Below are 22,696 nucleotides of genomic sequence, written 5' to 3' on the forward strand. Positions count from 1 at the left end.
CCCCAGCTCCCTCAAAAAACCTTGACCACAGAACTCTCCATAGTGTTGGAAAAAGAATTGTGCCTCTCTTACCAGGTCAGTCCTGGCAGCAAGGACAACCCTACCAGGAAGCTACACACAGGCCGTTACATCTGTGCACACATCCATCCCACTAGATGAGTCAGGTACCCACTGTGGGTGAGGCCATTGTCCTTGGTCTTTGCTTCAGCCTGTCTTTACCCGAGGGCTAAAGAGACCAACCTGGGAGCAGCACTGGTTGGCAGCACTAAGCCTTGCATCCAGTTCCCTGAGTATACCCCCTCTTCAGAGAGAGGAGGTGACTGCATCTCGTGGTCACCCAGGCAGTTTTAAGTACCATCAGCTGAGCCTCCTATTTTCAAGGAAACATGCCATTATACCTTGGACCAGAGAGAAAGGAGAGGGTACCACAGGCAACTCTTCTTTGCAATTCTACCTTTCCCAAAATTGAGACCCACCCTCCACACCTCATTCCTGCATCCTCCTGTGGATCAGCGCCACTGGACACCCAAGCTCCTTGGTAGGGATGACAGAGCACACCCAGAGAGATGCTCACTTTATCTCAAAGTGTGTGGGTCAGTGGCAGACAGGGAAGGCAGGCATCTGTGTGGCCCAGGCATCGGGGAACCCACTGCACAGGTTCTTCTCTCTTGAGCATTGCAGCACACACAACTCTTCTCTGACAGCTTCAGACTGGGCCTCTCTCATCAGACCCAGGGTTCTTTTTGCACCTTCATCCTCAGCACCCAGAGAGGGACTCTGAATCTGAAGGAGGAAAAGGACAGTCGCTCAGAATAGAGGCTGTTTCTGAACACACATGGGGACTTAATTGTCTTCCCCACCAGGCTGTGGAGTTGTTTGTCCTCAGCAAGTGACCAGGAGTGATTTGCAAGGTCCATTACACTAATGACCTAATCAGTTTATCCAGCTCGTTTCTTTCAGGAAGTTTAGAGACCCCCCCCCCCGCCTCTGAGCTGCCCTGAGACTGGCCCTGGGGTTCTATGTCACCTCTCTTTTGGGGGTCAGTTGATACTGATGTTTGGGTGGTGGGTGATGTCACAGGATCAAGAAAGCAGGATTCTTAAACCCCCAACCTCTGGCCCTCTTCCTGGGCCCCTGAGCCAGACTCCTCTGGGAAATGTTACTATTTAATATTTGGCCCCCGGAGTGTGCCGTGTGCCTTTGATTGTATCTGGTTTCCTGTTCTCCTTTGGGAGGAAGAATTTCTCTGCAGGAAGTAGTTTAATATGTCTGAAAGCCTTACTTCCCCGGTCTTGAAATCCAAGTTTCCAGTTACAAGTGACTGAGATTGTCCTTAAGAAGGGAGACAGGAAGGAGGGGACCAGAACTGTGAAAAATGGCTCCATCTCTGCCAATGCTCTGGAAGGAAAGATGGAGGATGCCCCATGGATAACATCCCTGATGGTGGGGACTGCATGAATGTAAAAAGGTCACCCAACCCTTCTTTCCCCGTTCCAATGCCCAGGGCTGCCTGGCTGAAGGGCAGGAGACCAGAAATAGGCGTCCAGACCCCTGGACACTGCCTGGCTCTCAACAGCTGATGGGCACTCTAACAAATTACACTCAACCTTTTCCAGCCCCACCATGCAGCTAGCTTTCCCTGAGAGTCAGGCCAGCTTACCCAAAGCCTACCTCTTGCAACCATTCTTTGAGATGACAACTCAGTTCTTCCTGCTACAACTCCCCTCCTAAACTCCTGGGGTCAAAGCAGACATCATTGCAGGTGTTCCCAGGACGAGGGATTGCTTGCAAGGTAAAACAGTATCTGAGGTACCAACCAGATGGTGCAGTAACTCAGGGATGGCAACAACAGGAAGAGACCCCTAGGCTGAAGGCTAAAGGGAAGCTGGGCTATGCTGGGCCTGTTTGGGAGTTGGGGGAGGTAGAGACAGGGATAAAACCATAGCCTGAGGTCCACCCATTAGGATGAACGAAGAGCCTGCCTCCCTGCTCCCTCCTGGGCTTTCTAGGATGTGTTTAGTGTTTCTGAGACCCAGCTTGCCCAGGACCAGGGGTCAGCCACTCGTACCACAGAGCAGGGCAAAGCCAGGAAGAAAAGCCTAGGATAGCTTAAGGACCAGTGTGCAGTGACAGCAAGGTTCCCCTCACCGCCTGCCTGGCCATTCTCTGCCATTCAAAGAGAATTCTTTACTGCCCTGGGCTCCCTCCTTTCCCCACTACTGTTCTGTCTGTCACCATCTTTGCCTGCCTGGGTCTCACGCTGGGTTCTTCATCTTATGCCATTGTGAGCTTTTCTTGTCCAGAGTACACTTATTGTTCATGTTCTCAGAGTCAGCCTAAAATGTATTCCTAAAGGCGTCCAGACAGAACCATCTGATGCTGTGGCTGGGAGAGGCCACCTGCTGCTTAGACAGCCTCCAAGGGGAAGTGACCTCATCCATGAAAGAACATTCAAGAGGCAAAGGACCCATGAGGAGCTGGCCACTGTAGGACCCCTGCTGGGTCTTAGCAGGCCACTGCTGCCCTGGACCACAGATGGGAGCACCCAGGAGCTTGCTCTTCTGGGCTCAGTGTGCAGAGACAATGCTGGACTCCAAGTTGTCTAGATGTGTTGGTGATTGACTGTTGCTTATCCCTCTTCCCAGAGGCCCTGGTAACTATAACCTTATGTCACTGGACCCAAATAGGAGGCCAGTGATTGTCTAATTGGGCCCCAGATCCCTGGGCTTCCAGTGCAGCAGGGAACAAATCAGGGTATGTTGCTCCATGGACCCGCTCTGGTCTGCCTTTCCAGTTGACTTTCTTACTTTTCATTTACTTGTTTGTTTGTTTCTAGAAAGGGCCTCACCTTGTATTTCTGGCTACTCTGGAACTCGCCATGTAGGCCAGGCTGGCCTCTGCCTCCTGAGTTCTGGGATTAAAGGTGTGTGCCGCTCGCTACACCTGGCTTCCCATTGATTTTCTAACCAAGCACCTGACATTGTGTCCTCATTTCTGGCTCCTGAGTATGTGTCACATGGTGGCTTCTCAGCCAGTCATCCTGGATTCAATGATGCATGGATTCACTAATCCATTTTCCCATGTACTTATTTGTTCATTCAGCGAATGGTTACTGAGCACTGTTCTAGGTGCTGGGGGTGCAGTGTCAGCATGCTAGTGAGAGCATGCTAGTGAAGGCTCTATCCTTTTTTTTTTGAAGGCTGTATCCTAAAGGGCCTTTTGCATTACTAGAGAGAAACATACATCCTACCAATGCCAAGATGGAGCAAAAAGTGATGTCTCTGTTCGGGAAAATTAAATATGGCAAGAGCCTCCAAGGTGTTGGGGACTATTCTTCTTTCCAGGATGAGTCTGGAATATTATCTGGAGAGGTGACATCTGAACTGAGATCTAAATGGGCGAGAGAGAACCTCCCAGACCTCCCAGATGAGTAGGGAGTAAAAGGCCCTGAAGTGATAGGTACTACAGGTATGCAAAAATGATTGTTCCCTATGGTTGGGGCTCAGTTCTCAGGTGAGCAGTGTGAGGTTCAGTACAAGGTAAGAGGGGGTCAGGGATGCTTGAAGGATGGTGGCCCCTATTGCTCATTTTGGTCAGGATAAAGTTCAGAGTCATCTTAATTCTTTTCTCCACCCAGACTTTTGCACTTAGCAGTAGGTCTTGTTTGCCCTGTTCCTAAGTCGTACCCTTTGCCCCAGTTCCCCTGTGCCTACAGAGACATCCATACTTGTTGTCTGCCTGTGTGGCTCAGCTAGCTGCGTCGGTTTCCTTGCTTCTCCTGGGTTCCCGCCACTATTCCTCTTTCACTTAGCACTGTGCATTATCTCTTAAAACTGGAAATGGATTGGGTCACTCCCTTGCCGAAAACGGCTTCCCTGCACTTAGAATAAACCTTAGAACCTTTTCTATGGCCTTAGACTGTCACTGGCCAGATCTCTGCTCAATTAGCCAACTCCTCCTCCCCTGTGGCTCATCTGTGCAGTGTTCTCTCTGTTCCTTTGGTTGTCCTGGCCTCCATGCTCACAGTGCCAGCTCAGATCTTTGCCTGGCTAACTTGCTGGTAGTCAGTTAGCTTTCGGTTCAGGTCTCAGTCTTCCTAGCCTCTGCCTTCCTAGCCCTGGCTCCCAGGGCTCCTTTCTGGGCTCCTGAGCTCCATGCTGCAAACTGATTCGCCTTCTGTCTCCCAGAGTGGCCCAGTTGATGTAGGCTTTAGATGTAGCCCCATCTCAGACTTAGAAATTCTGTCTCTGCTGAAATTCTCTCCCAGGCTGAGAGACCTTGGATTTGTGTCCTGGTCTGGGTGAGTCTCAACGAAGAGAATCATCAAATGGGGATAATAACAAGACTTAGGGTCCCACAGAGATTGGTGGGATCCTGTCAGCAAAGCCGATGTCCAGCTGGTAGCTCTCAGCATCAACGGAACTGTTATTATCCACCTGTTATTTCTGGGTACCCTCCCTTAGCTTCCTGTCATGTGGCAACCCTGGTGAATGTTCAGGGAAGGAGTATGGCTTCCTGTGCTCTCTCTACCTCACAACGAGAGGTCAATAATAACCTTCCGTTTCTTCCCTGAGTCATCCCTCTCCATCTCAGGGTCACTGCCACCCTATTACTCCAGATATCCAGTATTTTCTTGTTATTGCCATTGACAAAGAGATGCCCATTAACACATGCTATGTACAGTGTTAGTAATGTCTTGGCTTTTATAGATACTGTGCTGAGTACCCTTGGGATAGCTTGAAGAGTAAAAATGGCTCTTGTTGCCAAGCCCAGTGATCTGAGTTCAATCCCCAGAACCCACAAAGTGGAAGGAGAGAACTATTGTATACATGTGCCCCATACACACACGCGCACGCGCGCACACACACAGACACACACACACACACACAATACCAGAGGAACTGTACTAGGATAATGGGAATCTCTGCCCACTAAGGGAGACACTTGAGGTGGTAGGCTTACCCTTGTTTCTCTGGTTCCTTGAGTTACATTTGAGGGTGGTGGTGAAGCAGGTTCTCACTCCATAGCCCAGGCTGGCCATGAACTCATGACCCTTTGCTTCTACTTCCAAGGGTCAGATGTACAGGTGTGAGTTACCATGTCCAGCTCAAAGCCTTCTGTTAAATTTTTTTGAGACAGGGTCTCATGTAGCTCAGGCTTGCTCATGCTTATTATGTAGCTGAGAGTGCCCTGGACTTTCTGATCTTTCTGTTTCTGCTCCTCTGCCCAAGCTCTGGGATCATAGGCAAGTGCTGCCATACCTGTCTCCTCCGTTAAATCGTCAAGGAGCTGTTGCCTTGCTGTTTTCACATTCCGTCTGAGGCTGAGTACTCCCCAACATGGCCCCTGGGGTGGTGAGGACTTAGGTCTGGACTTAAGAGAGACTGACCCAAGAATGGGAGACATTTTCCACTGCCCCACCCAAGCATCATTCCAAGCTTTCCATTCCCAGGCATAAGGAGATGAGTGTCTCCCCTGGCCCCAGAGAGCCTGCCCCACCTCAGCCAAGGTCTGGGTCTAGTTTTTCCCACCAAGGAGAAAAAATAGCAAGAAAAACAGATGAGAGCTGATACCCTGTACTGCAGGGTCGGCTGGGACCTGGTGCTGGAGGAGCCCCAGGAAAGCTTTAACCCCCGGGCCCTCAGGCAGTCAGGAAGGGGAAGGGGGAAGGGGGAAGGGAAGAAGGCCCCTTTCCAGGCGCCCCTCTCTTCCATCTGGGACAGTGTCCATCTCCCCTATAATTGGTGTCCATGTGTGGGTCTTGGGATAGACCCAATTCTCAGCACTCGGGGTCACCTGGCTCACCCTCTATCTTTGGGCGGTGCCCTTCTTGAACAGGTCCATGCTAATGCAAAGGGTATTCGGAACCTGCCACCATCTGCATCTAAACGACCCAGTTAGTTTGCCTGAGTTCTGAAGGAGGTTTGGGCTTGGAAGTAGGAGATCTGGGCAAGTAGACATTTGAATCCATATTGCTGCAATTGTTACGTGCTGCACGCCCACACAGTGTAGTTATGAAGTTCCCCTGAGACCTGGCTGTGAAATGGCTTTACGAACTATAGAAAAAGATATAAAGGAAAGATTTGATACACAGCGATATGGAGCCGAACCCTTGACATTACCCTTCCTGCACCCCCTCTGGTCTGGAGAAGGCTCACCTTCGTCTAACCACCTCCCACCAGATGAAGGTCAAGGCAGTACCCCATGAGGAGATCTGCCTTTCTGTGTTCTTTCCCTATAAATTCTTGCTAGAACTTGCTTCCAGTGTCTAGAAGGCCATGATGGGAAGGCTTGGAGATCCCCATGAGCCAGACCTGGGTAAGCTGTTTGAATAGCACTCAGGCTGTGTTTGCTGAGCTACTGAAGGCACTGGGGTGTTGCAGGTGTGTGCTTATCTAGGAGCTTGGTGGGGTAAGAACTCAGGCTACGGAGTATTAAGAGGGCGTTTGCAGAATATTTGAACATATATATTATCTTACTCTTATATCATCATCCTTACCCTCTGAGGCAGGGAGGAGGAGTTGAGTAGCAAGCTGTAGCAAGCTGCAGACTCGGTGCCCGCTTTCAGGTCTTCCGACTACAAAGGATGCATCATCCTGGCTCTTCTGCTGCAGAAATAAGGGAGGAGAATGGTTTCCACTGCAGTGGCAGAGTGAGGCATCAGGGAATGAGCCAGCATTAAGGCATCTTGATAGTTTGGGAACACAAGAATCCTGCTATCACAGAGTGAGGGGCAGTCGGGGGTTTAGAGATGCTAGAGTTGGCTGGGGTCCTCAAAGTTTTGAATAAAGGATTAGATATGAGGTTCCAAAGCCCCCTCTAGTGCTGGGCTTTCAAAGGACATCTGATTTCTCCCAGTCATTCCCTCATTGCCATAGCCTGCAGAAGCAGGCGGGTGTCATGGAATCCTTATGGCTCCAGAAGAACTATGTCTAAGAAAGAGAAAGCTGAGGACCCTTCCCGCACAGGACAGAAGAAAGCAGTTGGAGCCCTTCCTCCACAGCCCAGTGCTCAGGAGGCTACCCCTGCCCTCTCAGGAGCCGCACTGGAAAATAACAATTGGGCAAGCTGCAGCCACTCTGCCAACTCCTTGGCACAGAGCTGGGCAGGCCCCAGCTGGGCACTCTGTTCAATGCTAGAGTGCAGGCAGACGCTATGGCTGGCTTCTGGGTAGTGTGGTTTTAAGGGAAGTGGGAGCCCACCCCCTCCAGGGGGGATAGTATTAAAACCTTCAACCCTCAGTGGCAAGAGAGGCTGTCACCTCTGTGTGTGTCTTCTGTGTCTGCAGACCTGGAAAAGGCTGAAAACTCTACTGCTTGGCATTTCTTTGCTTTGAAGGGCATATCATGATGAAGTGCCCTTATTTCTTGTGCTGTCATCACTTGATCCAAAATATGAGCTACACAGGGCCGGTGAGATGGCTCAGTGGGTAAAGAAAGGGACTTGCTGTCATGCCTGACAATGATTCCCAAGACCTGCACAGTGGAAGGAGAGAACTTGTTCCCCCAAGTTATTCTCGAACCTCCACAGGAGCATTGTGGTACACACACACACACACACACACACACACACACACACACACACACACACGCACAGGCACAACACAATAAATGTAATTTAAAAAAATAAAAATATATGAGCAGGGGCTAGAGAGATGGATCAGGTGAAAAGAGCACTGTTTTTTCTTGCAGAGGACCTACACCTACATTTTAGCTCACAACCATCTGTAACTCTCTTTCCAGGGGTTCAGATACTCTCTTCTCACCCCCTTGGTTACCATGTATATACACTCAGTGCACATTACAAACAAAATGCAGACCAAACATTCAAATGTATAAAACAAAATAAATACATCTTTAAAAATAAAAAAAATACAAACAGGTTCTGTAGAGATGGCTGAGCAGTTAAGAGCACTGGCTGCTCTTCCAGAGGACTGGGGTTCAATTCCCAATAACCAAATGACAGCTCACAACTGTCTGTAACTCTTGTTCCAGGAGATCCAACACCCTCACACAGATATACATGCGGGCAAAACACCAATGTACATAAAATAAAAATAAACAAATATGTTTTTAAAAGAATAAACAAATATGAACTATGTAGAGGCAGAGACTTTTATCTTGTTCCTGGCACGGAGAACAGCCCCCAGCAGAAAGCCTCTGATCAATGCCTGCTGAGAGCTGCATCCATGCAAGTGTGCCAGTGAGTGAACGACAGGAAGTGTGAAGCGATAGCAGATGCTCAGCAAACACCGCTTTCTTCCCTGAGAATCAGTCCCAATTAGTTGAGCATTGCTGAGCTTGTCCTTGAGACCGACCTGTGAAATGACTAAAAGAGGAATGGGAAGCCAAGGAGGCAGGAGGTGCTTACAGCTGAACAGAATAGAACCAAAAGAATTGGGCCCGGTGTGGAAAAGATTCTTGGGACCCTCTTGGTTTGTTCATCACCTGGCTCTTTGGGGGAATGGAGACATGTTAGGAAGCACAGGACAGTGCTGTTAACTTCTGTGTGGCTTTGGGAACCATTTTCAGCCTCAGTCTAGTGGGCTGTCCTTATACTGCCATCCTTAGGGCTGTTACAATCCAACAGTGAGAAACCAGAAGGTCAAGGCGGGCACAAGGGGGTCATTTGCTTGAAACTCTTAAAGAGGCCCTTTGTTATTTCCTTCCTTCCTTCTTTCCTTCCTTCCTTCCTTCCCTTCCCTTTCCTTCCCTTTTCTTTTCATTTCTTTTTTTTTCCAAGACAGGGCTTCCCCGTTTAGCCCTCGCTGTCCTGGAACTCACTCTGTAGACCAGGTTGGCCTCAAACTCAGACAGAGATCTGCCTGCCTCTGCTTCCTGAGCACAGACACTGCCTGGCTTCTGTTATTATTTTTTTTTCTTATCACCACTCAGAATTTCCTCCCTCTGCTGGAGGAGAAATGAGGCTAGAGTTTACAAACTCTTGGCTAGTCTTAGATCCTAAAGATTAGGCCCCTGAGCTAAAGACTCTGACTCTCTCTCTCTCTCTCTCTCTCTCTCTCTCTCTCATATGTGCATGTACACACACACACACACACACTCTTTCTGACATGTGCACACACACACATACACACAAGCTAGGATATGGAGAAGCCTCCTCTTAGCACCCTAGGGGCAGGTGAGCCACAAGGGAGGGGTCCACATATAGTCTTGGGGCCACTTCTCATACCTTGCCCTTCTTTCTTCCAGGTACAAGACAGTGGTGACTCAGCGGCGGGCAGCAGTGGCCATAGCTGGCTGCTGGATTCTCTCCCTTGTTGTAGGCCTGACACCCATGTTCGGCTGGAACAACCTGAGTGTGGTACAGCAAGCCTGGGAACTTAATGGCAGCGTGGGGGAGCCCGTGATCAAGTGTGAGTTCGAGAAGGTTATCAGCATGGAGTACATGGTCTACTTCAACTTCTTCGTCTGGGTGCTGCCGCCACTGCTTCTCATGGTCCTCATCTACCTGGAGGTCTTCTACCTGATCCGTAAGCAGCTTAACAAGAAAGTGTCAGCCTCCTCTGGTGACCCGCAGAAGTACTACGGGAAGGAGCTGAAGATCGCCAAGTCGCTGGCTCTCATCCTCTTCCTCTTTGCCCTCAGCTGGCTGCCGCTGCACATCCTGAACTGTATCACCCTCTTCTGCCCCACCTGCCAGAAGCCCAGCATCCTTATCTACATCGCCATCTTCCTCACTCACGGCAACTCAGCCATGAACCCCATTGTCTATGCCTTCCGCATCCATAAGTTTCGGGTCACCTTTCTGAAGATTTGGAATGACCATTTCCGATGCCAGCCCAAGCCTCCCATTGACGACGACCTCCCAGAGGAGAAAGCTGATGACTAGACTCCGCCCTGCTCCCTCCAACCCGAATCCTTGGCTCTCTGTTCAGCCCTCACATCCCAACTGTCCCACTGTTCCTCCTCAGCCTCCCCAACTGGGATGTGGGCTGTGGGTACCAGGGAGGCTCTGAAGAGATGCCATAGAGTAGGGCCCCCTTTACAAGGAGCTAGCTGCCCTTTACCTTGGGGAGCTAGAGGAGGCTTGGGGGTGGGTCAGGCTATGACAGGGAACTGGGTGCCCTGAGGTGAGAAGAATGTCTTGAGTGCAGCTCAGAGATCCAGGGCTAGAATATTCTGGTTCCTACAGTCAAACAGGGAAGCCGGCTGTTGGGTGTTGGTGGCCCAAGGAACCAACTTCAAGGAGAGGATAAGACCCCCTCAGAGGATGAATAGAGAAATGGGTATGTCCTCACTTTGCTTTCTCTCCTGTTCTGGAGGAATAGATAGCAAAGTGCAGGAAAAGGGACCTCATCCCCACCTCCAAGGACTTTGTGTTTCTGGCCATACAGGTACTTCGATGCTTGCACTCCGTACCCCAACAAGCCAGGGGTTATGCTTGCGAGAGGCAGAAAGAATGGGATCAGGGATCTTCTCTCACATTTTCTTTATTCACACAGCCCTGGACTTCCACTAGGTCTTTGAGCACTAGGGAGTAAGCATGGTCCAGAAGGTGCTGGCCTCAAATATCCAGCAGGGGGCAGCACTGAGCCCTTCTGCCCTGAACTTCCTGGGAGTCCCCAATGTAACTTGCTGTTTTCTGAGCCCTCAAGTGTCACCAACCCTCAGAGACAGGCCTGGACTCTCCTGGATGACACCATCTTTGTTTCTGGACCCCAGGAGAAGAGATCCCCGGAAATGACAGTCTTTGGGAGCATTCAGCCTGAGTGGGGAGGGTGATGAGCAATGGATCCAACAGGATCCCGGGTGACATGGGCCCTCCTGGTGTGGAGAAGTCAGGCCAGACCAGACCAGAGGAGACAACTCTCTCCAGAGTGTGAGGGATTGCCTTGATGGCATTTAAATATCCAAAATGCTCCTGGGGGGGGCGGGGGACTAAGCTCAGTTTTTAGGGACATCAAAAGCTGTGTTACAAATAGAGTATAGGCCATTGTGGGTCTCAGTTAGAACCAATCCGTAGCCTGCTGAACCTGGATCTCTTCCTTGTGTGGACAGCAGGCAGGGAAGAGTTCTGAGTATGAATATTGACTCCGAGTCTTGACTCCAGACTCTTCCCTCAGTTGGAGGTAAGGCGTCACTGGCTCTCAAGGAGGCCCCAATGTCTAATAAAAGACTGTGAACCCTTGTGGAGAGCGCGTTGCTGGCAGTACCCCAGCACTGTCAGAGGGCAGCTAGACCATCTCAGGAGAAAAGATGTAACGGTGGGGGTGGGAGGAAAACTGGGAGGGGGGCATGGAAGCAGATGGAACAAGGAAGGTTCCAGAGATGGTGTATCTGTTGCTATAGTTACACATTTAGGGTAGCATGTTGTGAATCAGAAGGCAAGATCCAGAACATTCATATGTCTAAAAAAATGGCCCGAGCTATCGTGAGACCCTCCCTGCCGGCACACTCCTTGTGGTAATAGTGTCTGCCCTGCCCAGAAGCATAGCACACCCATTCACCATGACACGCACTGCCACAGAAGCCCTGTGCTATAACACCACACACATTTATTTGTCTGCTTCTCGCCAGTGTACAACTCTGCAGGGGGTGCCAGTCTTCACATCTTTGGGGTACTCTTGTACCCAGGAGGCCTGACCTGAGGCCTGCCAAGCCCAATCCTGGGTCTGGACTCCAGCCTCTCGTGGAGGAAGGCCTGCAGGTACCATACGCCTCTGGTATGGTCTTAGGTATCCGTGGAGAGACATTTGGGCCTGGTGGCCTGATCCTCAGGCCTGCAGGACCTGGCAGAGAATGTCCTTCCGAGCCCTGGTATATGACCAGGCAGTCAGCAGAGGTGTTGGGGAGTCAGATGGAGAACCACCTCCACCCTTCTCTGTCCTTCCTCAGCCTCAGTTTTCAATGCTGAACTCTGCCTAGTGTGGCTCTAGAGACATCATAGTTCATCCAAAGCCCCAGAGTCACCAAATGCAGAAGGCAGGGCAAGGGCTGGGTCCCTACTAAGAGAAAGGTGCAAAGAGAATACCTATGTTTACAGTCACTCAAAGCCAAGGCTAGACCCTGTCCTGTGACCACCCGCTTTCCCTCCCTTCCGGACCTCAACAGCACCACCCAGCCCTACACTGACATTACCAAACGGAATATGCATGCTAGTTGTCTTTAGCTGCAAAACTGTACCCAGATCTGTCTACCGCCTTCCCTCCCTACCCAGACCCTCTCCCTGGGAAGTAGATTTTCCTTCCCAGTCTCCTCTTTGACCATGCTCTCACTGGAGGTAGCCGAAGGAGTGGGCCCATCCACTCACCTGGGTCCTTGTCCCAGTCTCTGCCCATAGTGCTCCTCAGTGTGTGGCGGAGGCTGAAAGAGATCCTACAGGTCAGAGCCTGAGAGGCTCGAGGTCAATGATCCCCAGGGCCCCAGTCTCCAGCTAGAGAGAGCATCTCCCCGCCTGGAAGTCACACTAACTCCCCCCGACCTCTCCCTACTCCTTGTCTCCTGATCCAATTATCATTCTAAGCTGCATCTAGTCCAACTCCAAAGATGGACTCTATTTGCCTCCCCCCCCCCATGGCTGGGAACTAAGGGAACCCTCAGACTCCCACCTTTGACTTCCAACCGACAATCCACAGAGGCCTCCCCTAGCACGTTGATGGCCTTGCAAGTGTAGACTCCAGAATCAAAGGGGCTGGGCTTCCGGATCTCCAAGGTGCAGACCCCTTGTTCAGAAACTGCGCGATACTTGGGGTCACCCTGGATGTCCATCTTGTTTTTCATCCAGATGATCTTGGGCTGGAGGCAAGATCAGATGAGGATAACAAAGGGACAACATAGTTGGAAGCAGCTCTCAAGAGATAGTTTCAACTGCACTGCCCTTGCTCATCCCACGCCCAAGGCCCCCACCTTAGGTGATGCTCGGACGCTGCAGAATAGTTGTGTGCTGTAGCCAGGAGTGGAGGTGTGGTCAGCCAGGGGCTGGGTGAATGACGGGGCTTCTGAGAAGTCTCGCTCAATAAACCCCTTAGGCTTGGCAGTAATATCTGGGTTCAGGGGAGAATTTGAGGTTATAGGAATAGAAGGGCCTTCAGAAGACTGGCTTCAACCCCCAAGCTTTGGGAAGCTCAGCCTGGTCAGCATGTGGAAACTGTCAGGCACTAGAGAAAGCCTAGCTGAGCAGAGTTGAGGCAGGTCAGGAGGCGAACAGAGGAGTGGGCGGGCAGGAAAACCTGAGCCGCAGGGGATTGCGCAGAAACTGAACATCACATTCCATTTCTGTCTGTCTTGGAGACCTGACTAACTTTCCTTCATTTTAAACACAAAACTCTTATGGTTGTGCTGTTCCGGCTGATGTTGAGTGAGATGGCTCAGTGGATAAGGGTGCTTGCCACCAAGCTCGACACCCTGAGTTCAATCCCTGGGACCCAGAAGGCAGAAGAAGAGAACTGACAAGTTGTCCTTAGAGTCCACATGCGTGCGTGCATGTGAACACACACTCACACACAAATAAATGTAATTAAAATGAACAATAACTAAGAGTGTGGCTTCCAGGGTCACTGTATGCGTGTGTTGTGGGGAGGATCTGAGACAGGCCTGGGGCAAGGTGGAGTGCTGGAGTTTCATATTTGGCCCCACCGATCGGATGCCTGATGGAGACAGTAAATACCACAGTCAGTTTTTGGGTGGGGAGATATCTGTCTTTACAGATTGCCACTCTACCTATCATGTAAACCTTACCCTTCAGAGCATGAGCCCGGGGACACTGTAGGAGACTTCTGTGATGATGGCAGCCACAGTCATCTTTAGAATAAGCACACAGCCTCCTGAGGGGCACTGCTCATTTACATGGCTTTGCTCTGGTGTTTGCTAAAATCTATTGGGCACACCGGTCATTTACAATCACGCGTGTCAGTGCGTGTTTGCATTTGCACATATGCTCGTGCAGAACTGTGGAGTGTGTGTGTGCGGGGGTAACAAACGTTCCAGGGAGCAGTAACTGAGGAGAAGCCTAGAGGGATGTGGGACATGGGAGAAGAAGTCGTGGCAGATGTTGATATACCGGTCCTGATTTGGTTTCCTGCCCAGGCTCAAACCCACTTACCTGCCTTCTGGATGTGAGCCAGCTCCTTGGTGGTGGTGGCTTGATCACTGAGGCCACACAGGTTTTCTGAGAAGACCCGAAAGGAGTACGAGTTGCCAATGATGAGGTCTGAGATGGTGCAGGTGGTGGGATGGTAACGTTCCAACACTGTGAACCATTGCTACAGGGACCATGGCTGGGTTACCTTCAGCCCTTACCCAGTTCTTGTCTTTCCTGCTCACCCTAGCCCCCCTCAGTGGGGCTCATTCCATATCCCAGCTTTGGGAGGCCAAACTATCCAGCTCTGGGCCTGAGGGACTTGGAAGTAGGAGAGGGACTTTCTGGGTCAAGCATGAGCTCAAGAGCCTCACTACTCAAAGTGTGGCTGGCAGACATGCAGCCTCGTTACCTGGGCACCATTTAGACATGTGGGTTCCCAGCCCCCAGCCCCAACCGTCTGCCTCAGAGTCTACATTTAGCAGATTCCCAGGTGATTTATACGCACGATAAGACAGTTCCATTGCAGCCCAGTGCAGTGCACCCTGAAGACTGAGGTACAGAGAGGGCACAGGCTTGCCCAGAATGATACAAGCAGTCAGTCAGCAGTAGTTGGTCTAGTCTTAGTGGGATGGACCTTTTTGTCCTGGACCCCTTCTTTCCACCCCTGTTACGCCCCAGCCAGCCTCACCCCTGTCTTTTTGTCTGCCTTCTGCACCGTGTAGCCCAGGAGCTCTGTATTGCCTGTGTCCTGGGGTGGAGTCCACTCGAGGGCTGCATTGCAACCCCAGACATCCAGTAGCCTGATGCTGCTCGGGGGGCCGGGTTTCTCTGCAGGATCAGATTATGAAGGGAAGTGAGGAGGAGCAGGCTTGCTACAAAGTCTCCACCCAAGATTTGGCACTTGCCATGATACCCTAGCCTTCCCTCTCCCACCATCAGGTCTGGGATGGGAGGTGGGAGATAAGTGTTTCTGAGATAGCCCTTTCCCCCTGCCCTTGTACCAATCACTAGGATGTCAATGTTGGCCTTGGCTTCCAAGCCTTCCAGATGCACAGTGAGCTCATAGCGGCCGGAGTCTGAGCGCTGGGCCGAGCGAATAAAGAGGATGGAGTCCTGGTCCCCGGTGCGCACATTTACCCTCTGGCTGTCCAGGGCATGGCCATTGTGGGTCCAAGAGGCCTGCGGCTTGGGCTTCCCCTGACAAAGATGGGGTAAATGCAGACTGGTATAAGCACCCCACACTGCCCCTTTAGCTGTGCCTCAGAAACCTGTCCTACTGATCCCATAGTTGCTGCCCAGAGCCATGTCTTCTAGTGTGTGGCCTGCCCTGGTGGCTGCCTATCTGTCCACTCACAACTGAATTATATGCAAAACTGGGAAGGCAGCCATCTCATGGGGCCCAGGCAGACTCCAGGGAGAATCGTGACATTTCCAGGTCTCTACTGACACACAGGCCCCTACCAGTGAGGCATGCTTACCTGGAAGGGGATTTGCAGGTTGACAGATTCTCCCACCTGTCGGATGTAGGTCTGCCGAAGGTGTCGGGGAACACGGATCTTGGGAGCTTCTGCATGAAAAGAAGTGTCTGGGCTTAGCCCAGTTGAGTGAGGGCTTCTGAGGCAGGAGAAGGGGAAAGTGAGTGTGGGTTCCTGGATAGACAGGACAGCTCCTACATAGTACGTTCCGGTGAGTGTGGGCTGCCTCTTCACTGGGAGGACAAAGCCTTCAACGCTCAGATTGAGGGAACCAAATCCCTTAAGGCCCAGAGAGTCTCCAGAGAGGTCAGGGACTCTACAGTGTGAACTGGTTGGTATCTCTGGCACTCCCTTGGCGCCTCAACCTTGCCAGGCTGGGATTTACCCTGAGGCCCAGGCATTCTCAAGCTCCAGATGGGCCTGGCTGGCTCTCTGACTCCCCCTGGAGGAAGGCAGGTTCTGCACCTGTCGATCGTATCTGCCTAGAGAGGGAATGAGTGTGCTGGCTGCCTGCTGATTCCACACATGCCCCCACAGGGATTCAGGACTGTTCTGAGAATGTGGAGCCTTGCTGCTCAGGCTTCTGCCTCCAGGCCTGCTGGCAGACTCGGGCTCTTTGTACAGAAGCTAAGGCAGGTACTCAAATTCTTTCCCCTGCCGGCCCTCTCAGTTGCCAATCGTCATGGTGGTAAGTCCTGCCTGAAGTCTGTGGTCACCATCTACTCCAGTAGGAACCACTTTCCTGACTTTGGCCTAGTCAGGTGCCACTAGGCATTCCAAGGGAAACTGCAGCAGCTGCCGTTCCCGTCCCTGGGGGATGGTGTGGGGACTGAGCCTGAGCCGCCTAAGCAGTAAACAGGTGGCAGCGGTTGGTCAGCGGCATGTAGGAAGGACATGGTAAGAAGGGACACTGTGTCTCCAAGGATAAGCTGAGCAGGCACTTGGCTGGGGAGCATCATGGTCTGGAATGCTCCAGGGACCTCTCCAGGAGGTCAGGCATGCCTGGCAGCTCCAGGTGGCCAAGAGGGGGGACAGCTGAGCAGCTGAGGATCCCGGACAAGGCCCCCACTCTGCCCTGCCCAGCCCAGCCCATGAGAGGTCCGGCTGTTCCCTGCTTGTTCATATCCTCCTCTCCACTTTCTCTCCAGGAAATCCCCTTCTCTGCTGCCAGAGGAATTTTAATGGAGAGGTGGGTGCTGAGTCTGGCTTGCTCCTTCAACACCAGATCTCAGAGTCCGAGGTTTTTGGGGCCCCAGAGAAAGGTCTGGAACTCTGCCAACCAGAAGAACTTCCTAGCACCTCCAGGCTGGAGTCAGTACAGGCATCCTGCTGCTCGAGTGGTGGTGGGAGGTATATCTCACCCAGATAATGTCTTGGCCTTTGAAAACCACCAGAGCAGCTGTTGAGCAGCTTGGTGGCTGTGAACAGTCCTGTGTGGGTGTCAGAACCTGAGACTATTGAAAGACTAGGTCACTCCATGAAGGTCCCTGGGCCCTTTGGGATCTGCCTGGTTTGAATCAACTCTGACAATCTGGGTTCTAGTCTTCCATGGTGGCAGACCTTAAAGCAGTGTTTTTCCTTGAATCCAAATCTGAGCCCTGCTATGGTTGAGCTGCCTTCTCTTCCCAGATGCCGGGTCTGGAAATGCAGGCTCTATCTCCAGCCTCCGTCCATCCCTCAAGGAACAAGAAGGAAGATGGAGAAGGTCTCAGACCACCTGCTTGCCCATGTCTCTCTTCACCCTGGGGCCCTGCACTGTCCCCAGAGACCTGAGATCAGACCAAATGACTCACTGTCATTAACAGTCTGAAACTTGAGCAGCTTTGGGAGGGGAGTCAGGGGACTAAGGCTAACGCACCCTGCAAATAGAAATATTAGCAACAGGGACAGCAGCTGGTCTCTAGGTCCTCACAGAGGCACTGCCCTTTGGGGATGAAAAAGCTTTCACAGCCTCCTTTTTCCTCTAGGGCCAGCGTACATCAGGGAGCATGGGTTGGGGGGGGGGGCTTCCCTGTGTTTCAGAGACTCTGGAGAGCCTGGAACCCAGGTTTGAGGAAACAGAAAGGCAATTTCATGGCTTCAGAGATTAAGATTAGGCTTCTAGTGCTGGGAGCCTGAGCTTCATCTCTGTGCAGCAAGGAGCTGCTCCCTGATGGCGGTGGTGGTGGAGGGGGGCTGGACCACTCAGGGAAGTAGCTTCTTGGACCTCCTTCTTGCTGCTGAAGAACCTGAACCTTTCACACACAAGGCAAGACACGTTAGCATGTGGCTTGTGCATGTGAGTGTGAGATGGGGGAAATGGCTGCCTGGGTCCCATTGACCATGGCCTCAGTTTCCCCATTACATCCAGTCTGTGAACAAGAGGAAGGGGCTTTACCAATGATCTCTTGGATGTGGACAGGATGGTCCAGCACTGCTGCGGGGCCTGCCCCTGCGGAGCTTACTGCAGTCACACGCAGGAAGAACTTGTCTCCCAGGGCCAGGTTTCGAACCGTCTGCTGGGTCACCATCACGGGCCGGGGATTCACAGGCACCCATTCTGAGGCTGAGGGCAGTGGAGAATGCCTGGGTCTTAGTGATGTGGCAGGGACATCCTTCCTTCTCAAGGGCGATGGACAGAGGTTGACTTCGCTCTTGGGCCATAGTCTCTCTTGCCCCCTTCCCCGGTTTTGTAGCATCAAGTAACATCAAAGATAGCTGGTGTTAGAGCTCTGGGATGGTGGCCAGAGAAGGTTGGGCACATTTACCAAGTCACACAGAGCAAGGTAGGGGCAGAGACAGAAGCCAGGCTGAACGTGGCTGTCAGCGAATACTTTCCCTAACTTTCTTCACTACCTCTAATTTTACTGTCCCCTCCTCTGTATCGCCTGCTCCCTTCTGTCTCCTGGGTTAACTCCCCGTGAGAAAGGTCCTCTGAGATTTAGTACCTCCTTCCCGTCTCATCATATCAGTGTCTCCCATCCCTCTATTACTCGGAGTCTCCCTGGAGCTGGAGGATAGGAGGTCTCCTGAGGTCACTGAACCTCTTTTCACGCAGAGGTCCCTATGGAGCAGGGAGTGGTAACCAGGCAGTTAAGACCACTGCTTATACCTTCTCCCTTTATATCCCCTTGGACCGACCCATTGTGGGGACTGGGCTTGTCCCTGCTGTCCTAGCCCGCCTCAGCTGGGTGGAAGTAGTGCTAAGCCTGGTACTCACCTCCCTCTCGACAGAGCTCCAATACATAGCCTTGAAGCCCCAGCTTCCCCAGCTTCTCGGGGGGCTCCCAGCTCACAGTCAAGGAGCTGTGGCTCACATCTTCCAAGGTCAGCTGCAATGGAGCACTGGGGACATCTGGAGGGGGGACAGGGTAGATGAAGAGCCCTTCCCTATATACCTGCCTCCCTTCTCCACCTGCCCCCACCTCTAGTTACCTTCACTTGGAGGTTCAGGCTTAGTGGTTGCGGGTGTGGCAGAAGCTTCAGGGGCTACATGGTCCAGTGCCTGAGATCCAGGCTTCTGTGGCTCTGGAGCCTGCTCTTGCCCCGTGGACTCTGATGCTGCCACCTCTCCAGAAGCCTCGGTGGTGGGTACCTTGGCAGGCTCAGGCTCGGTCTCCTCTGGACTAGAGACAGAAGCCTCAGAGGTGGCTTTTCCTGTCATTTCTGAGCTGGTTGTGTGTGTGTGTGTGTGGGGGGGGGTCAAGCTGTAGTGTTTAAGGGTCAGCAGTTGGTCTGGGCCTCCAGGGTGCCTGAGAAACCTAGGTCCAGGCTTATATAGGCAGAGGCTGCCCCACCCCCAGCAAACCATTCCCAGCTGTGGGGTCAGGTCAGGCAGGGGGGCAGGGGGGCAGGGAGCACCCAGGCCAGGAATAGCTCTGGGGGAGGAACTGCAAGGGCCCCTTGAGGAGCATACTACCTCACCATCACCCCAGCTAGACCTCACAGCCAGGGTGCCAGTGCCCAGATCTGTGAGGGCATAGATAGGTGAACGGGGACATCGCTGGGCTTGGGAAATGAGACTGGCCATCTGGAAAGGGAGATCAAGTCAATTCCATGAGTCTGGTTTGCTCGGAGCCCCCTTGGGTCTGAGTATTCATGGAGCGGAGCCTGGAATTAAGAATACTTGAACTAGCCTTGCTTGTGAGCACCCCCATTTCTACCTATTCACTCTACCTTGGTCCCCCAGTCTCTGGGGGACTCTCACTTGTGCTCTGTGAAGCTAAGGCCCCCAGAGAGGCAAGAATTGAGATGCCCAAGGTGAGGCTGGCCAGAGGCAGGTGCTCTAGTGTGAATCCTGCAAAAGGGGGCTATCTTGGTTAGTTTTTAGCTGCTGTAATGTCCCAGCAGGGCTGCTGTAAAGGCCCTGTGAATTCTAAACAATAGAAGGTGACTTTTCTCATGGCTCTAGAGGCTGAGATGTCTAAGACCATGCCCCCCCTGCATCCAGTGAAGAGCTTTCTGCTGAGCCAGAATACAGAGAACGGGCAAGCCAGACAGCGGAAAGTGAACTAAATGCATGGTTCCCACTCTGGAGACAACTAACCCACTCCTTAATAATGACATTAACTAACTCACAAGGAAGTGTCCCATGGCCTAATCACTTCTTTAAAGGCCCACACCTTAATGCTGTTAGTGACAATTAGAGGAGTTTTAGAAGGAGCATTCAAACCATAGCAAGGATCCAGCAAGCCTGTTCCTGTTCCTGTGGCAAGGCTGGGAAGTCTATTTTCACTAATCCCCAGGCCTACTGAGAACTCCCCACCCTAGAGGATAAAACAAGCAAACTTGAATTTCCTAGTCTCTTCAAAGAGGGACATAGGCACAGACCTTCCCAGTGTGGAAAATGGAGCCGCTTCAGCCAAATTCCTAGTCACTGATTCATTTATTCAAGATGTTAAGATTGGTAATAATTTGAAATCCAGAAAATACCATGTGTTGGGAAGGAGGAGGAGCAGTCAAGATCTTCACTGTGGGTGGGGGTGTAGATCAGAGCAATGACTGAAAAATGAGGCAGGGAATTGGTGTTGATAGCAATGTACTTAGCTGGTGGCTCTGGGCATCCACCTCTGGACTCCCAGGAGACATGGATGAGACTGTTTGTGAAGGTATCACTTGTAACAGCGCCAGTCTCAGGGAAACAGCTGTCTTTGAACACGAGTAGATAAACTGCTGGAGCAGTTATGTAGTCCTTCCTAAAGCAGAAGCCAGATAGATGACAATGAGATACCCCAGCTGATCTCACAGACCAAAGGACGAATCACAGAAATACAATGATCATTTTGTCCTTGAAATCCAAACCCAAAGCCACAGGAAGCTCGGTCTTCAAAGAGCATCCATAGGTGGTAGCCAAATAAAAAGGAAGGCTTGGCCAAGGTTAGCCTAAAATGACAGCCTCTGGGTGAGGGGACGAGGACACACGTGACTGTAGAGGCTTCAAAGTGTCACTGAAGTCTGTTTCCCCTTCAATACACAGAAGCTCTTTGAATTAGATGAATACTACTCCTAAGTAGTAGGAGCATCCCACAATTTAGGAATAAATGGACGTGTAATTTATTTAGGGCTTCAACAGCATTCTGTCTCCCCCTCTTGGCACAGCAGTGCGGCTGCCTCTCAGCCCCCAGCTGTCCTCCTATGGAGTGTCAGTGGAGTGCCTGATGAGCCTCTGGGTTCAACTCTGCCTGGGTGTCCATGTCCTCTGAGAGGTGACTCAGTGTTGTGCTGGGTAGGGAGACCCGATCTCCACCCTGGCTTCTGACTCTGCAGCTATAAGTGAATGTGACTAACTCGGCAGGACCCTGAGTCAGCCCTGAGAACCTGTCCCAAACTGGGAGAAGGGGGGAGGCCTCAGGGGACAGGGAGCTTTCTAGGGGAGCTTGCAGTCCTGAGGTTTCAAAGACCTTGTGTGGTAACATGGACAGCGGGCAGGAGTTAGGAACTGCTTGGTCCACTAGCCAGCACGAGATGCCAGGCATCCTCTACCCCTAAGACCCTGGCCAAGCACCTTGCCTTTCACAGAGTGGTAACCTTGGAAACAGCTGCATGTGCCCGGTTCCAGCTGGGTCAGATTTCAGGGCAACAGATCGGTATTGGCTTCTTTATGTCTCAATGTAGAGTCACTAACATCAAGCCATCTAATGGTTATCCCAAGTCCGATGATCAAAACATCAAAGAACCCACACATAAAATCCCAGTTGGTTTAGAATACATTCCATCCAGGCTCCCTGAATAAAGTCATGTCCACTCTGGGGGGTTCCCAAGACCCTGGTGAGAGTGTCCCCTCCTCACAAAGGCTGGAAAACTGGCTTGTCTTCAGAGCCAATACGATTCAATCTTCCTCACCTGCTGTCTTAGACCAGCTGGGGCAAGGATGCTTTGATCTCTTCATGAGCTGAGGGACTAGTGTGAAGGGGGGGGTAAGTGCAAGGACAGAGCTGGGGACAAGGACAGCGCTGGACTGTTGACAGCTTTCAGTCCAGCAGTTGGGTGGACTGTCTTTAAGATAATGAACCTTGGGACACTTAGGAGTATGAGGCTAGAAGGCCAACTCTCAAGGGTCTGGAGAGACCCCCACTAGGAAGGGTACATGAAAGGCACTGCCTTCCTTTCTGGCCTTAATGTTCTGGGTTCCTGAGCTTTCTAACCATGTCCTGTGGTCGTCTCTCTCCACATTTCTCAGAAGAAATGTGCTAGGTTAAAGGTCCTCTTGCCAACGCCCTGCCACATTATCCTTCCATAAGGAACTTAGTTTGAAAGTCTGCAGGACCATGGCTTTAGTATCTGGGTTGCTGTCAGCCATGCTTAGGTAAAGCCAAGTTCCCACCCAGTCTGAGGCTACCACCTCCCATTGAGGCTCCATAGGGCTCAGCACAGGGCATCAAGACCTCACTTTTGGGGACTGGAGAGATGGCTCTGAGGTTAAGAGCACTGACTGCTGCTCTTCCAGAGGTCCTGAGTTCAATTCCCAGTGGTGGCTCACAACCATCTATAGTGGGATCTGATGCCCTCTTCTGGCAGGCATACATGCAGATAAAGTACTCAGATGCATAAAATAAATAATTAAATCTTTCAAAAAAAACAACCTCACTTCTGTCAACTCTGATTCCCAAGTATCAGAGAGAGGAATCCAGAAAAGACAGGGGAGGTGAGTGCCATGGTCCCACGTACCCATAGAGACGCCTGAAGCAAGAAAGACACACTGC

General features: G+C 51.6%; 2 protein-coding genes across 2 annotated transcripts in view; one reads left to right on the forward strand and one right to left on the reverse strand.

Annotated features, from left to right (window-relative positions):
• Positions 1 to 10,187, forward strand: part of Adora1 (adenosine A1 receptor) — a 32,142-nt gene extending 21,955 nt beyond the window's left edge. Inside the window, exon 2 of the mRNA XM_027417565.2 lies at positions 9,210 to 10,187. Coding sequence (XP_027273366.1) covers positions 9,210 to 9,849 — 640 coding nt within the window. The 3' untranslated portion in view covers positions 9,850 to 10,187. The remainder of the gene's footprint in view (positions 1 to 9,209) is intronic.
• Positions 10,188 to 10,425: 238 nt separating this feature from the next.
• Positions 10,426 to 19,158, reverse strand: Mybph (myosin binding protein H). The gene is made up of 10 exons (XM_027417561.2): positions 18,930 to 19,158; positions 18,715 to 18,849; positions 17,893 to 18,060; positions 15,519 to 15,607; positions 15,042 to 15,237; positions 14,729 to 14,868; positions 14,062 to 14,221; positions 12,867 to 13,003; positions 12,569 to 12,755; positions 10,426 to 10,490 (listed from the first exon to the last, which is right to left on the reverse strand). The coding sequence occupies exons 1-10, from the start codon at positions 19,156 to 19,158 to the stop codon at positions 10,426 to 10,428; spliced, it is 1,506 nt and encodes a 501-aa protein (XP_027273362.2).
• Between the last annotated feature and the right edge of the window lie 3,538 nt (positions 19,159 to 22,696).

This window comes from Cricetulus griseus, chromosome 5, assembly GCF_003668045.3.
Source record: "Cricetulus griseus strain 17A/GY chromosome 5, alternate assembly CriGri-PICRH-1.0, whole genome shotgun sequence".
Classification (NCBI taxonomy): domain Eukaryota; kingdom Metazoa; phylum Chordata; class Mammalia; order Rodentia; family Cricetidae; genus Cricetulus; species Cricetulus griseus.